This window comes from Malaclemys terrapin, chromosome 1 (genome assembly GCF_027887155.1).
Source record: "Malaclemys terrapin pileata isolate rMalTer1 chromosome 1, rMalTer1.hap1, whole genome shotgun sequence".
NCBI lineage: Eukaryota > Metazoa > Chordata > Testudines > Emydidae > Malaclemys > Malaclemys terrapin.
Genome location: NC_071505.1, coordinates 297,075,990 through 297,090,247, shown reverse-complemented (window position 1 = coordinate 297,090,247; position 14,258 = coordinate 297,075,990). Strand labels below are relative to the sequence as shown.

The following is a 14,258-nucleotide window of genomic DNA, read 5'->3' as shown; positions in this document are numbered from 1 at the left end:
TTCCAAGGCAGAGGGCAGGAGCAGCACATGGCAGTCGGGGGAGGGACAGCTGAACTGCTGATTGGTAGCCTGCTGGGTGGCTGCAGCACAGGGAACTTAGGGGAGCGGGGAGCTGATAGGGGAGCTGCCGGTCCACCCTGGTTCCAAGCCCCCACCAGCTAGCTCCAATGGGCTGCTCTTCCTGCAAGCAGTGGACAAAGCAGGCAGCTGCCAAACGACGTTAGAAGAGAGCATTGCACAACTTTAAACGAGCATGTTCCCTAACTGATCAGCGACATAACCATGTTAACCAGGGCAACCGTAAGTGAGGAATTACTGTATCTTGATGAAGAGTGCAGTTTTGGAAAGCTTGTTATTTGTTATTCTATTTAACTCACTTGCATATGTTGAAGTGACTCTAAGCAGCCTTAGATACAGTATGGGTACTGTGCCTTTCACGACCTTTCCACTCCTATTGACCAAACTCTCCACAGAATCTGTCTATGAGTACATGCAGCTTGAGATAAGATTGAGAAGGCAGATTGCAGGGAGCATGTCTCCTAAACAGCTCAGGTTGCTTCTCTGCTTCTTTCTCCTTTTTTCTGGGTCTGATAGCTATTTTGCAGAACAAGAAGATTCCTGGGCCATCTATTGAGGTGTGCAGTTGGTCACCCAGTGTTTTAATATATATATGTGTAAGCAGAGTCAGGATGAGCTCTACCCTGACATCTGGTGGTGAATTTTGGCGAGTGTGGAAAAGAACTCCAGGGGCTGATCTTGTTTGCATAGGCACACCCACTTGCCTGGCATGAAACAACAGCAACTCAAAGTGGTTACTTTGGCTGGTGTGGGATCCCCAGTCTTCTCTGTTATTGGGGCAGGAAGAATAAAGTTTTGTTACCCTGATTCTGTGAATCCAGGGCAGTGAAACTGTTGTATGACAGAAGGACTGAGTGAGTCCTTCACCATTACCTAAGTAGCACTTGCTTGACAAGGGGCATGGGTTACAAAACCCAGTGAATGGAGAGAGGATGGGGACAGGTATTTGTATCTGATGGTATGGGCCCTCTCTGAGGGGTTGAAACACCAATTGCACTACCTCCTCGCTCCACTGTTGAATATCAGAGCTAACTTTGATTCCATTAGAAGTCTAGTTACAGACTGCTGAGCTGAATTCACTTTGGGCCAATGGTGCACTAGCACTGGGGCTCCCCTACCTTGAGCTGAAATCGCTAAGAGCTGAAATCACAAAAGAGCTGAGATCACTGAGGCTGTGTTAACTAGTGGGGGAGCCTGAAGCTATATTGCTAAGCAGCTGGCGGAGCAGCTAGTAGAGTGGAGCCTTGCGGGATGGTTGGAGTGGAGCTGAGCGACTCACAGGTCGGTGAGCGGAGCGGCTGGAGGAGCAGCTGGCAGAGCAGAGCAGAGCCTTGTGGGAGCGGCCCAAGGGACTCCTGAAGTGGAGCAGAGTTGAGCGGCTCACAGGTCGGTGAGCAGAGTGGAGCAGCTGCCAGAGCAGTTCATGGGACGGCGGGAGCAGCTCACGGGACAGCTGGTAGAGTGGAGCGGCTCGTGGTGAAGGCTGCGGCGGAACCCGTCGGCCTCGGATCACGTAAGGTGCCCCTTAACACCCTGCCTGCCCCCCCACCGGGCTCTGGGGCTGCACTGACCAGGGACAGAGACTTTGGGGGGTTGTTGGACTTTTGGGACTTTGGTGATCCTTGGGTTGCTGGTTTCAAGAACTCAAGGGAAAGGGAACAGCCCAACTTGCTGGGGTGGGTTTTTTTGCTCATGGTTTGTGTTATGAATCCTGTTTGTGGTGTTTTTCCAATTTAATGCTGATGTCGTTTACCTCATGTTATTAAACATTTTCTGTTACACTCAGACTCCGTGCTTGCGAGAGGGGAAGTATTGCCTCTTAGAGGCACCCAGGGGGTGGTATGTAATTGTCCCAGGTCACTGGGTGGGGGCTCGAGCGGGTTTTGCATTGCGTTATTGAAACGGAACCCCTAGATACAGAACCCGGCCCTTGTTGCTGCCAACTTAGGGTACGTCTATACCCAGCCACTAGTTTGGCGGCTGGCAATCGAACTTCTGGGTTCGACTTATCGCGTCTTGTCTGGACGCGATAAGTCGAACCCGGAAGTGCTCGCCGTCGACTGCGGTACTCCAGCTCGGTGAGAGGAGTACCACGGAGTCGACGGGGGAGCCTGCCTGCCGCGTGTGGACCGAGGTAAGTTCGAACTAAGGTACTTCGAACTTCAGCTACGTTATTCACGTAGCTGAAGTTGCGTACCTTAGTTCGATTTGGGGGTTTAGTGTAGACCAAGCCTTAGATGGGCAGAAGGGTTACATATGTAAGGAAATAATTTGTACCATCAAAAATTCTGTTTACCTCTAATAAAGAGCTAGTCACTAATAGCTATTTTATAAAAATGTGTGGTCTGGGTATTCATGTTTCTTATAAAAACTGCAAAAACGTGCATCTTTAGCTATCAGTTCACAATCTTTCCCTTTTCCACACTTGGCTTATCTCAATCTCTTCATTGCCTAACATGGGGCTAAGGGATATATGAACATCATGGGATCACCTACAGCTGTATTGATTTATATATTTTTACATGCACAAAGATTTGATAAGCTCTCTTTTTAGCAGTATTTTCTTGGGTCTGCCTACCAGAATATTGTTATGGAAGCCCCACCCTTTATTTACTGTTCTGGGACAAATTAGCATTCTTGTACAAATCAGCAAATATGTTTCTGTTTCATCACATACAAAATTAGAGATGTTAGAGAATACCTGCAAGAGGATCTTATTCCCATCATGGTCTTCTGTTTGCCACCTGCCTTCACTGATTGGGCTACAAGGATTGGGCAAGAGAGGAACAAGCTGTCCAACATCTTCTACTCGGAATTCCAGCACCGCTGACTCTGTAGGGGTTGGAATCTGGCCCTTAGGGAGTCTTTTTAAAGAGAACTGAATGTCTATATCCATGTTAGAATAGACAGGAAAGACACAAAAGTCCGCCTTTTTCTGACACACCGGTCTTTTCAGGATTAACTGGTACAGTTTCATAATGTCAATAAAGTTTTCATTCCTGCAGTATATGGCAAAGCGGATAATTTCTCTCCCATAATGCACTGGGCGGATGGCCCACAAAGGGGTCCCATGGGCCAAAGTGAAGAAGTCCTGACTGCATGGCATGTAAGGGAGGAACTTGCCTTGCACTCGTTCTGTATGGTGGTAATGCCAAGGTGGTCTCTGAAAGGTTTCATGGAGCTGTAAGATTGGTTCTTCTCCATATTCCTCCTGCAGAAACAGAATGACTGCAAGGGCTGGCTGAGAAACAGCAGCCTTACCAGACTTCCTGTGCTTCCTTGAGACCCGTCTTTCTGAGACTCGGAACAACTGGAGGTCTGGATGGATCCATGCTAACAGTTTATCAATGGCTTGCTGGAGAACTTTGGATTCACCAGGGTCTGCAATGATATGTATACTAACAAGGAAAGGGTCCTGATTGCCTTCCACAGAAAGTTCACCTGATAGTATAAAAACAAAATCTGTATTAGGTTTTAAAAATTATTTAGCAATTCCTCATATTGTGTCGTGATTTATGTAGATTATGAAGGAGAAATACATTATTCAGTCATTGCTCAATCTCGGGTGGCTGAATGCCACTTGTCCCTCTAAGACAGTCAGTTACAGTGATTTTTCTATATCAAGCTGGCCTACAATAGTCAGCAATATCTAGAGGTAAATATAGCCATAAATAAAAGAACCTAACAGAAAACAAACTAGTATTTAGACTACTCAAAATGGGCTAGGCACTATACATTCCAGTGTAGAAAGAGACAGTCCCTGCCCCAAAGAGTTTACAGTCTGAAGGGCAAAAAGCAAAGAATTGGGAGAAAGTGATACAATCAACAAACAAAATGGTCAGGATCAAAATGGATATCTGGCTTGTTCATTCCATGTTTTTGTTTTAATTAGTGCCACCCGGCTTTGTGCATGGAATTTACACAATGGAATTTTATTCTATCACCTTGCCATTAGCGTTTCCCACCGAGTATTCAAGGGGCCTGAAGGCAAGTATCAGAAGATTTTATATACTTAGTGAAGATGTATCTGCTTAGTAATAGGAAGTAGTACAAACATCATGGTATTCAAAAGCCGAATGTCATTCAGGCAAAAATTACTTGTTACCACTCAAACGCATGAGGGAATCTCTATGATGTAGAGTGGGTGTTTAGCACACCCACCCGCCTGGCATGAGACAACAGCAACTGAAAGTGGTTACTTCGGCTGGTGTGGGATCCGCAGTTTCTCTGTTATTGGGGCAGGAAGAATAAAGTTTTGTTACCCTGATTCTGTGAATCAAGGCCAGTGGAACTGTTGTATGACAGAAGGACTCACCATTAACTAAGTAGCACTTGCTTGACAAGGGACATGGATTACAAAACCTAGTGAATTGAGAGGTTGGGGGCAGGTATTTGTACCTGGTGGTGTGGGCCCCCTTTTGTGAGCCTGAAACCAATTGCTGCTGCTCCTCCTCCTCCCCCCCCCCCTTGTTGAATGTCAGAGCTAGCTTTGATTCCATTAGGAGTCTAGTTACAGGCTGCTGAGCTGAATTCACTTTGGGACAATAGTGCTCCAGCACTGGGGCTCCCCTACTACTCGCTGAAATCACAAAAGAGCTAAAATCACAAAAGAGCTGAGATCACTGACTGCTGTGTTAACTAGTGGGGGAGCCTGAAGCTATATTGCTAAGCGGCTGGTGGAGCAGTTTGCGGGGATGGCTGGAGGAGCAGCTAGCAGAGTGGAGCCTTGCGGGGATGGTTGGAGCGGCCCAAGGAATGGCGAGCGGAGCGGAGCCGAGCGGAGCAGCTGGTAGAGCAGAGCAGTTCGTGGGATGGCAGGAGCGGCTCACGGGACGGCTGGTGGAGTGGAGCGGCTCGTGATGAAGGCTGCGGCGGAACCCCACAGAGAGGCGGCCGGTCGGCCTCGGATCACGTAAGGGGCCCCTTAACACCCTGCGCGCCCCCCCCCTTTGAACTCTGGGGCTGCACTGACCAGGGACAGAGACTTTGGGGGTTGTTGGATTTTTAGGACTTTGGTGATTCTTGGATTGCTGGACCCAAGAACCAACGGGAAAGGACACGGCCCAATTTGCTGGGGTGGGTCTTCGCTCATGGTTTGGTCTATGCACTCTAGTTGTGGTGTTTTCCCAATTTAAAGCTATGTCGTTTACCTCATGTTCTTAAACATTTTCTGCTACACCGAGGCTCTGTGCTTGCGAGAGGGGAAGTATTGCCTCTTTGAGGCGCCCAGGGGTGTGTAAGATTTTCCCAGGTCCCTGGGTGGGGGCTCGAGCTGGTTTTGTGTCACGCTGTTGAGAGGGGACCCCTATGTACTGAACCCGGCCCTTGCTGCTATCAACTTGGCCTGGCAGAAGAGTTACACTAATAAAACCAAAAAGAAAATAATGTGGATTAGTTATACAATCACACTTTTTTCTAAGAGCGGAATGCAAGATGTTCAAATCTGTTCTCCCTTCATTTCCTTTGATAGCATTTATGTAACAAAGACTGCAACAAGGGACAGGCCTGATATTTATGCAAATAGATGGCTACAGCTTTGTAAGAAGCCTGGGCAGAAGGATGTGAAGCAAAGAGCCGCCATTCCTGTGGGCTGCTTACTTTGCATAAAAAAAATGACTGAGCCTGGCCTTTCTGCCCTCTTGTCACTCAGCGTGGTAGAGGGGTGCTGAATGGTCTAAAGCATTTTTCAAAAGCCAAGCTTTGTGAGAACCAGCATTAGCATTAGTATTCCAAAGCTATCACCAAATGTACCCGTCAGCACAAGATGCTAAAACAAACAGCCTCAGAGGACCACCAGTGTACAGCAGAAAGCCATCATTAGTAGCTAAAGCTACGTATACACCAGAGAAAATCATCTTTTGTTGAACTAGAAGAAACCATGAACTAAGCCAAAGGAGGAAATGAGTAACTAATAAAAGCTGAAAGAGCTTCCATATCAACTTTACATTAGCAGGGACACTTCTACTATAGTACTGGTCCTACCTTTATACCTGCAAAAGCCAGTCTTTTCATTAAGGTAAGAAAAATGTAAACAGGAATATGAGGAGAGGAGTTTGATGAAACCTCTCCTAAGCTGATTACATGGTGTGAACTACTTCTGTGCTATTAGCAAGACTTTCTACTTCAGCTTGCACTTATCAAGAAAGGGGCGGGGAAAGAGTCACTGCTTCTCAAGTTAGTGCAATTCAATTTGCCCGAGGCAAATTAAAGTTCTGCATATATATTAGGCTTTCTGTGCAACTGATTAAACCCACCAACAAAATGCTGAAACATTTATTTGAACCTAAACCGTACAGTTCTCACAACTGTTCTATTTTTTCCCATGGCAGATGGGAATTGTTTCCTTTTGGGGTGGCAGAAACATTAAAATTGCTAAAAGGGAAACATTATCAAGATTTAAATAATATTTATATATGTTTTAACTTCTGTTAACTTGTGTTACTACCACCAGCTGGAAGACTTTGAACTGAGATAAGTTAGCAAACCGAGAGCCTGATCCCACAGGGGCTGAGCGCCCTCAGTGCCCATTAGCTTCAATGGGAGTTCAGGGTGCTCAGCATACTGCAGAACTGGATCCAAGATTTTTCTTTTTCCGCGGGTACAGCTTGATATTCTGTTGCTGTTTGCTTTGTTTATTTCCTGGGCAGAGAAACGGGAGGTCTCATAATGGCAAGGCAGCAGCCCAATCTTCCCTATATTATTTCATCAGCTATTACAAGTATATCTGGTGAGGAATTTTCAACTGGAATGATTTTCTGACAGAAAATGCAGTTTCCACAAAAATCAAAACTTTCTATAGAAAATTTTTGATTTTGCTGAAAATTCTTGATTTTTCCCTCAGGAAAATTGAAATTAAATATTTCATTTGGGGTCAGTTCAACATGAATATGAATATTGTGTTGTTTAAACTATCCCCAATTTTTTCATTGAGATACAGGTCAATAAAACATTGAATTGCATTTTACTATTAGTTTAGTTCTAGGCCTCATTCTCTTCTATAGGCTGGGCCCCCTGGAGAAGTATGGGTCCCATAAGGTGAAGTGTTCATTTCAGTCATGCGAATCAGATGATTCTGGGTGCACTATGGGAGATGCAGGCCAACCTGGGGAGCCTGGCATATAGCAGGGAAATGGGCGCATCATGCTCCAGAATAACAAATCCCATAAGACAATGTGCCACCATAAGGAAATGCAGTTTAACATTGAAATGACTTGAAACTGCGTTTTGGGAATGTTGACATGTTTCACTTGGATCAAAAATATTTCCAAAACCAAAACATTTTGGAATTTCTGTTCCACAGGAAATTTTGTCTTTTCATCCTTTTTTGGGACACAAACAAATCCTGACATGTTGAAATTTCCCCTGGGATGAAAATTCCAAGTTTTGCTCAACTCTAATTACCATATTGACACTTTGTTGGAGTGTTTCTTGAAAGCTGTACAGTGAGGCACAGGTAGAAAAGTTATTTTAATCAACAAATTGCATCATGTCATGGATCACTGTGAGAGAAGTGGTTAATGGTCATCTCTGGCAGTGGCACTACATTGTCCTTTGCTAAATCACACACTACTAATAAAGCAAGCAAGAGGGGATCACAGCAACAGATTCACCAGCTCCGCCTTCTCCCTCTCCAGGTTAGTGGCTTCTGACAAATGAAGTGTGAGCAGTGAGCAGTAATCTGTTCCTCAACAGGCTATCCTGTGTCTGATTCTTTATATACCCTGAAAGGGGTATATATATGAATATGTGACCTGACCTGGCCACAAGGCTGAGTCACAAGAAAGGGGCAGACCGTTGCAGGAATGCTTGTTAGCAGGCATGCCAGGAAAGAAGAAGTGAGCCTGCCACACCTAAGTTCAGCCACCAAGGGCACCTGTGGTGAGTGAACTCCTTCACAAAGGCCTTTAGAATTTCTGCCTTGACTGCAACATCCTGCTCTGGTTTTTCTGACACTAACCTCAGCCCACTCAAATCCCTTCAATAGGCTACTGCCAAGATCATCTTCTTGGCTTGTCATCCTAACCACATCACCCCCTTTTCCAAGTCCCTGCCCCTTCTCCATCACGTCAAATACAAGCTTTATGGCCTTACCTTTAAGGCCATTCACAACGTAACTCCTCCCTACATATCCATTTTTGTATCTCATCTTGTCATGCTCTCTCCCTTCCTCTTCCACTTTGCCAATAATGCCAGCCTTGACTGCCCAATCGATTGCTTCACCAGCTAATAACATCACACTTCCTTTCATGCCATGCATTCTGTGAGGAACACCCTTCCAGAGCTAAGGGCTACCCCACCTTCCTTCAAATCCCTTCAGTTCCACTTCTGTCATTCCTTTGCTAAATTGCTAACTCACAATTGCAAGGCAAGGAGCCAGTAGGGATTGTCCAGATCATTATATCTTAAAAAAACCCAACCCAAACTCAACCTTCAAATTGTGTGCATAGGTCTCCTATTATTATCCAGGGTTCAAAAAAGAACTACATAAATTCATGGAGCATAGGTCCATCAATGGCTATTAGCCAGGATGGATTGGGATGGTGTCCCTACCCTCTGTTTGCCAGAAGCTGGGAATGGGTGACAGGGAATGGATCACTTGATGATTACCTGTTCTGTTCATTCCCTCTGGGGCACCTGGCATTGGCCACTGTCGGAAGACAGGATACTGGGCTAGAGGGACCATTGGTCTGACCCAGTACGGCTGTTCTTATCCTCATCTTTTATCCCCCACTCCCTGTTACACCCTCCTGTTACATCTTGTCTTTACAATCTAAGTTAACTCCACGGGGAAAGAACTACATTTTACTTGGTGTCTGGATAGCACAATGAGGTTCTGACCCTCACTGGGGCCTCTGGGGCCTACTGTAGTAAAAATAAAAATAAGGAGTGGGGGCTTGTGCTCTTGCACTGTGGCAGAAGGTGAGCAGTCAAAATATTTTGTAGCCCCCCCGTACACACCTCCTTGTGGAGCGCTTCCAGCTCCCTCTCCTGATGCAGAGTCAAAGATTCTTCACCTGCACTGCGACCTCCTCCTTCAGTTCTTACTCCTGAGACAATGAGCTCGCTCACTCCCTAGTGCAACAAATCACCATCCTCAGCCACACCTCCCTGGTTATCCTCCACGACAATATGCTGCTGCAGCACTCTGTACTGCCAACCACGAGGGTTAAAAAAGAATAAATGAATAAAGTCCCTAAAATTATGAGATTGGCATAAAAACCATGAGATTTAAATAAATACATAAATATCGGTTCTTTTTTATTTGTCTCCTTGTTTTTGATCCTTTAGAGCGCAAAGGAGGCACAAGAATGATGACTAGAAACTTAATTTTAAAAAAAATAAACCAGAGGATCCTCACAAGGCTCCAGCTGCTGGGACTTTAAGAAAAATAACAATTATTTCAAAATTCACAATAGCAACACTAGCTCTGAGGTAACACTGTTTGCTTCCCTATACACCATTATGCTTCTGCTACATATTGGTTTTGGGCTGAACTTCAGGGTAATGGTTCTCAAGGTGTTTTGAGAAACTTGTGGTACTCCTCTTCTGCTCACCTGTTGCTCAGAATTGGAAGGAGGTGCAGCATGTTGCACATATGTGTGCCTACCCTTTTGCTCTACATAACAAACCCAAATTTGGGACATGTTTCATTCTGACTGGCGACACCAATTTTTCAACCTCCTATACATCCCCATCCCTCCCTCCACAGCTCATTTCTGTCTGTGCTAGACACACCAACAGTGAACTGCAAAATTATAGAACTCCCAGATAGTGTCTACAATTTCACAAAGAACCCCCATCAATGGGAGGTTGATGGGATTCTGAGTTTCTGTGGGTGTTACATGTTTACAATTCAAAGCTTGCAAATCAGTCTGGTGCAAAAATTAATGGAAACTATGTAAACTGGAATTGTGACAGTTAGCACAGGGGATTAGTAATGGGATTTAGAGCCTTTCTCCCCTAGGCTGCTGGTTTGAATCTCCCCAAAGTCAATAATGACTGAAGTTTGCTAAAATGTGAGGATAGTTTAGGAGTCTCTGTCCAATTCCCATTGTATAGGTGCCCATTTCACAAAACTGAGGAATCAAAAAACACAGAATCTCTCTTTCCTAACAGATGTCAGAGCTTGATGTCCGGGTTCCATAACCACAGCGTGGCCTTTTTATCAAGACATGCTAGATGTTTTAGACTGTCCTCCAGCTGTTGGGCTGGACACTCTTCCACCACATGATTTACTGTCTGCTATGCTTCTCCACAGTCACAGAATGGAGAGGAAACCAGTCCTAGCTACTGCATGCTTGTGGGTAACTCTGGTTCAGTCAGCAAGTAACCTGTTAAGTCTAGTCCAGGATCTACAATCAAGTGGAGGCAGGTGCAGCAATGGACTCCTCCTGAATTTACTTAGTGTGTTAGACTCTCTTTCCTACTGATGCTTCTAAAGGTGCAATTTTTGGCTACCTGGTGATACTGATCATCCGTGCATGGTAAAGGATCAGCAGTTCTTTTGTCCAAGAGTGCATGAGCTGCCGTAACAAAGGGGAGCTGAGAGCGAATCCATGGCGTCATATCCCAGACCACAGGAATGAGATTCATCCTTTGAATATATCTGAGATTGGGGCACTAGCCAACTGGAGATGTAATAGGTTGGTTTCATCTGTCGCAGCTCTCCAAGAAGGCTTAACAGGAACAACATCTCACTGCCAGTCTGGCAGAGCTATGTGTGCTAGCACATACAGACCGCAGGCTTGTGTGTAGTTCGAACAGCCACTAATGACATAAGTGGCCAAACTCAGCTCTGTGTCAACAAGCTGAATGTGGCAGCTGCAGCCCCAGACTGCAAAACAGTATTCAGCTGGAGCAAACACCAGTGCCAATACAGAAGTATGAAAGACCACAGGGTCGGCTCCCCAGGAGGTTCCCAATAGTTTTCGTATCAAGGTGATATGGAAAGAGATCATAGGTGTTCCAGGTGAGGCCGTTTGACAGACTATGGTGGAGTTTTACTCCCAAGTAGGTGACCACTGGATGGAATGGCAGAGGCCACCCTTGGACATGGATCAAGATGGGGTTGATTGGCAAAATAATTGTTTAGAAGACAAGTAATTGCCACTGTCACAACCTGCTCTAATTGGCGACTTTGTTAGCAGTCTGCCCACAAAAGCCAAGAATTGATTCGCTTGCTCTCCATCTGGATACTAAAATGACCTCATTACCTGTGGGCAGTTCCCATGTGAGAGCTGAGTGTGACAGCTGGGGTAAACTGGAGAAGCTTGAGAAACTTGCTTCGCCACCACTCATACTATACCTCTTCTGTGGAGAAATAGGGGAGCTGTCAATTCAGCATCTTTCATAAGCACTGAAGTCACACAAATGAAAAGAGAGACGGAGTACTCAAACAGATCCTGTTTCTGCAACCTTTTTCACACTGGTGAACAGTGTGTTCAATGGGACTACTTGTATGAGTAATTCCACATCAACATGAGTAACAGTACAACAATTACGCCTTAAAATAGCAGCTTGTCTTGTTTCTAAAGTTAAGGGTTTTGCAAAAATGTAGAGAAGTCTGTTAATTAAGTACTAATTTATAATTAGTATATTTGTTTTGATTATTAGGTAACATTTAGTTTAGAATTGACTAGAGTTGCATCATTTTTAGTGGGGAATAAAAAAAGCTGAAAGACAATGAAGTCTGGATTCTGACCAACTCCAGATTTCCACTTTAGAAGATTTAAGGTTTGCAAAAATGTAAGTCCCTTCCAGTCATAAAATTTTCCAAATAAAAATATGAATTGCTATAGTTGGCAGAAACCCAGGATACTGATCTTTGTTATATTTCAGTTCTCTATTCCAAGTTCTCAAGGCGAACTAATTCAGCAAAAAAAAAAAAAAAAAAAAATCCATTAATAATCTCTCAATAAATTAAAAACTGTACAATTTATATGAGCTTTCAAAATGCATCCAAAGAGTTAATCAGAGTCCTTTCACGCTTTCCTTCAGTTGTTTGATTTAATGTATGTGTGTACTTTACTAAAATCTAGTTCCCAATTGAAACAGAGTTTTTCAAAAGTATGATTAAAAAAAGGGTAGAAAGTACATTGCCTTTTAAAAAATACTTTGGAGCTGTGCACACTTACACTGTTGCTCAATTTGACCCAAGAGCTAACTCTGTCCACTGCATAATGTCATCGAATTGGCAAAGACATGGTCCCATGCCATAAAATATGTTTGTGGTAGTGCCTGCATAGGTAATCAATAGTTTGTGTACAAAAAACAACAAACTTCTCAGAAGGAGTAATAATGGAAAACTATTCTGGGGCACATAAACCTCTCAGCTAATAGGACTGTGCCATGAAATAGACACATACGCACCTTAGCTGATGGGAAAGGAAAGCAGTAACAGAAAGCATGCTTTGTGACTGAGGGCCTAATTCTCAGCCCTCAAGAGTCTCACACATAGTCTGTATGTGAAACAAAACAGACCCTTTCCTAGGATATACAGTCCAACTGGACCTATCCCAGTACCCTGCCATTGGTATCTCTGTAGCCCTCCCCGGGCTCAGTCTTTAAGTAATCCTGACTCTGGAATTGAGATGTACCCCCGGGGGCTTCCTCCTGGGAGACGCACTCTTCACCTGCTCTGGGCCTTTCTGGTCCCAGCTCTAGCTGGGCCACTAAACCATCTGATCCCCTTCTGGGTGTGTTTCACAGTTTAATAATCAGCCCCTTCTCTGGGCCTTCTCAACTCCCTTCCTGAGGACTTAAGCCACTTCCCTAGTGGCTGATAGGGGGGACCCAGAGCTGCCCACTACTCCAGGCCCCAGCACAGAGACCCTATGAATGGCAGCTACGTGCTACTGAATTCCCCTTAACTAGTCACCATGCCGCTACAGTAGCCTGGGCCACTTCCCCGCGGCCCCAGCACCTCCACAAATGTTTCACCCTTACCATAGGGCTGAAGTCTTTTACTCTGGCCCAGCAGCCAGCCAGAAGCTCTCTCTTGCTCCCCCAGTCCCTGCCAGCAACTGATCTGTCCATGGTCCTGCCAGTCCTTCAGCCAGCCAGAAAAACAGTGCTCATTCCTCCAGCTCCAGTCACCAACTGACTGACTCCTCTGGCCCTGCAACTCCTTTTATGTGAGCCTGTTGGGCCCTGAATGGCTGCTCTCTCTGCAGCCTCTCTCATTGGCTGCTTCCCCCGCAGCTAGTCTAGGCAGCGTGGAGAACTTCTCTACTGCTCCTTTCTGGGGCAGGATGTGGTAGGATCCTGAGGCCTCCAGCCAGGGGCCTTTGGGCCTAATATACCCTCTCTCACAGGGGAAATCTAAAAAACCGTACGTGTTTATCACGTTTACTAATTCCATTTCAGCTAATATCCTGGGTGACAAAACAAAACAGAAAGGCTCTCCTTGTTTACAAAATAAAGTTATTTTATGGCTTAGTTCCTAAAAGACTCTAGTTGGTGTACTGGAAACAGTTGATCAATATAAATATACACTCTATGCAATTTGCAAGCATTATTCTTTAAAAGCTAGTAATACACTTTTTAAAAATTGAATATTACATTTCTAAAATAATCATTAATTCAACTATTAATTTAAAACTTTTTTCCTGTTTCCATTCAAGAATGGATAATTTATTTTAAAATGTTTAAAATGCGAACTGGTTCTGAAACTCTAAAAAAAATCTTGTTCTCAGAAACAGAATGACAAAATGAGGGAAGCTGGCTAATACAGATTGAATACACAGAATATTTAAATAAAATGAAATCCCACATTGCTTAACATAAACTCTGTTTTTAATGGTGGTGGTGCTGAAAAGAGGGTTACTCACCTTTGTAACTGTTGTTCTTCGAGATGTGTTGCTCATATCCATTCCAATTAGGTGTGCGTGCGCTGCGTGCACGATCATCGGAAGATTTTTATCCTAGCAACTCTCGGTGGGTTGGCTGAGGCGCCCCCTGGAGTGGCGCCATTATGGCGTCCGATATATGCCCCTGCCGACCTGGCGCCCCCTCAGTTCCTCCTTGCCAGCTACTCCGACAGTGGGGAAGGAGGGCAGGTTTGGAATGGATATGAGCAACACATCTCGAAGAACAACAGTTACAAAGGTGAGTAACCGTCTTTTCTTCTTCGAGTGCTTGCTCATATCGATTCCCATTAGGTGATTCCCAAGCTTTACCTA

The 14,258-nt window shown here is 44.8% G+C and overlaps 1 protein-coding gene across 2 annotated transcripts in view; it reads right to left on the bottom strand.

The window, feature by feature from the left end:
* FAM124A (family with sequence similarity 124 member A) overlaps positions 1 to 14,258 on the bottom strand; it is a 76,528-nt gene that overhangs the window by 14,900 nt on the left and 47,370 nt on the right. For both annotated transcript variants that reach the window (XM_054015143.1, XM_054015142.1), the window contains exon 3: positions 2,780 to 3,519. In XM_054015143.1, the coding sequence (XP_053871118.1) occupies positions 2,780 to 3,519 (740 nt within the window). The remainder of the gene's footprint in view (positions 1 to 2,779; positions 3,520 to 14,258) is intronic.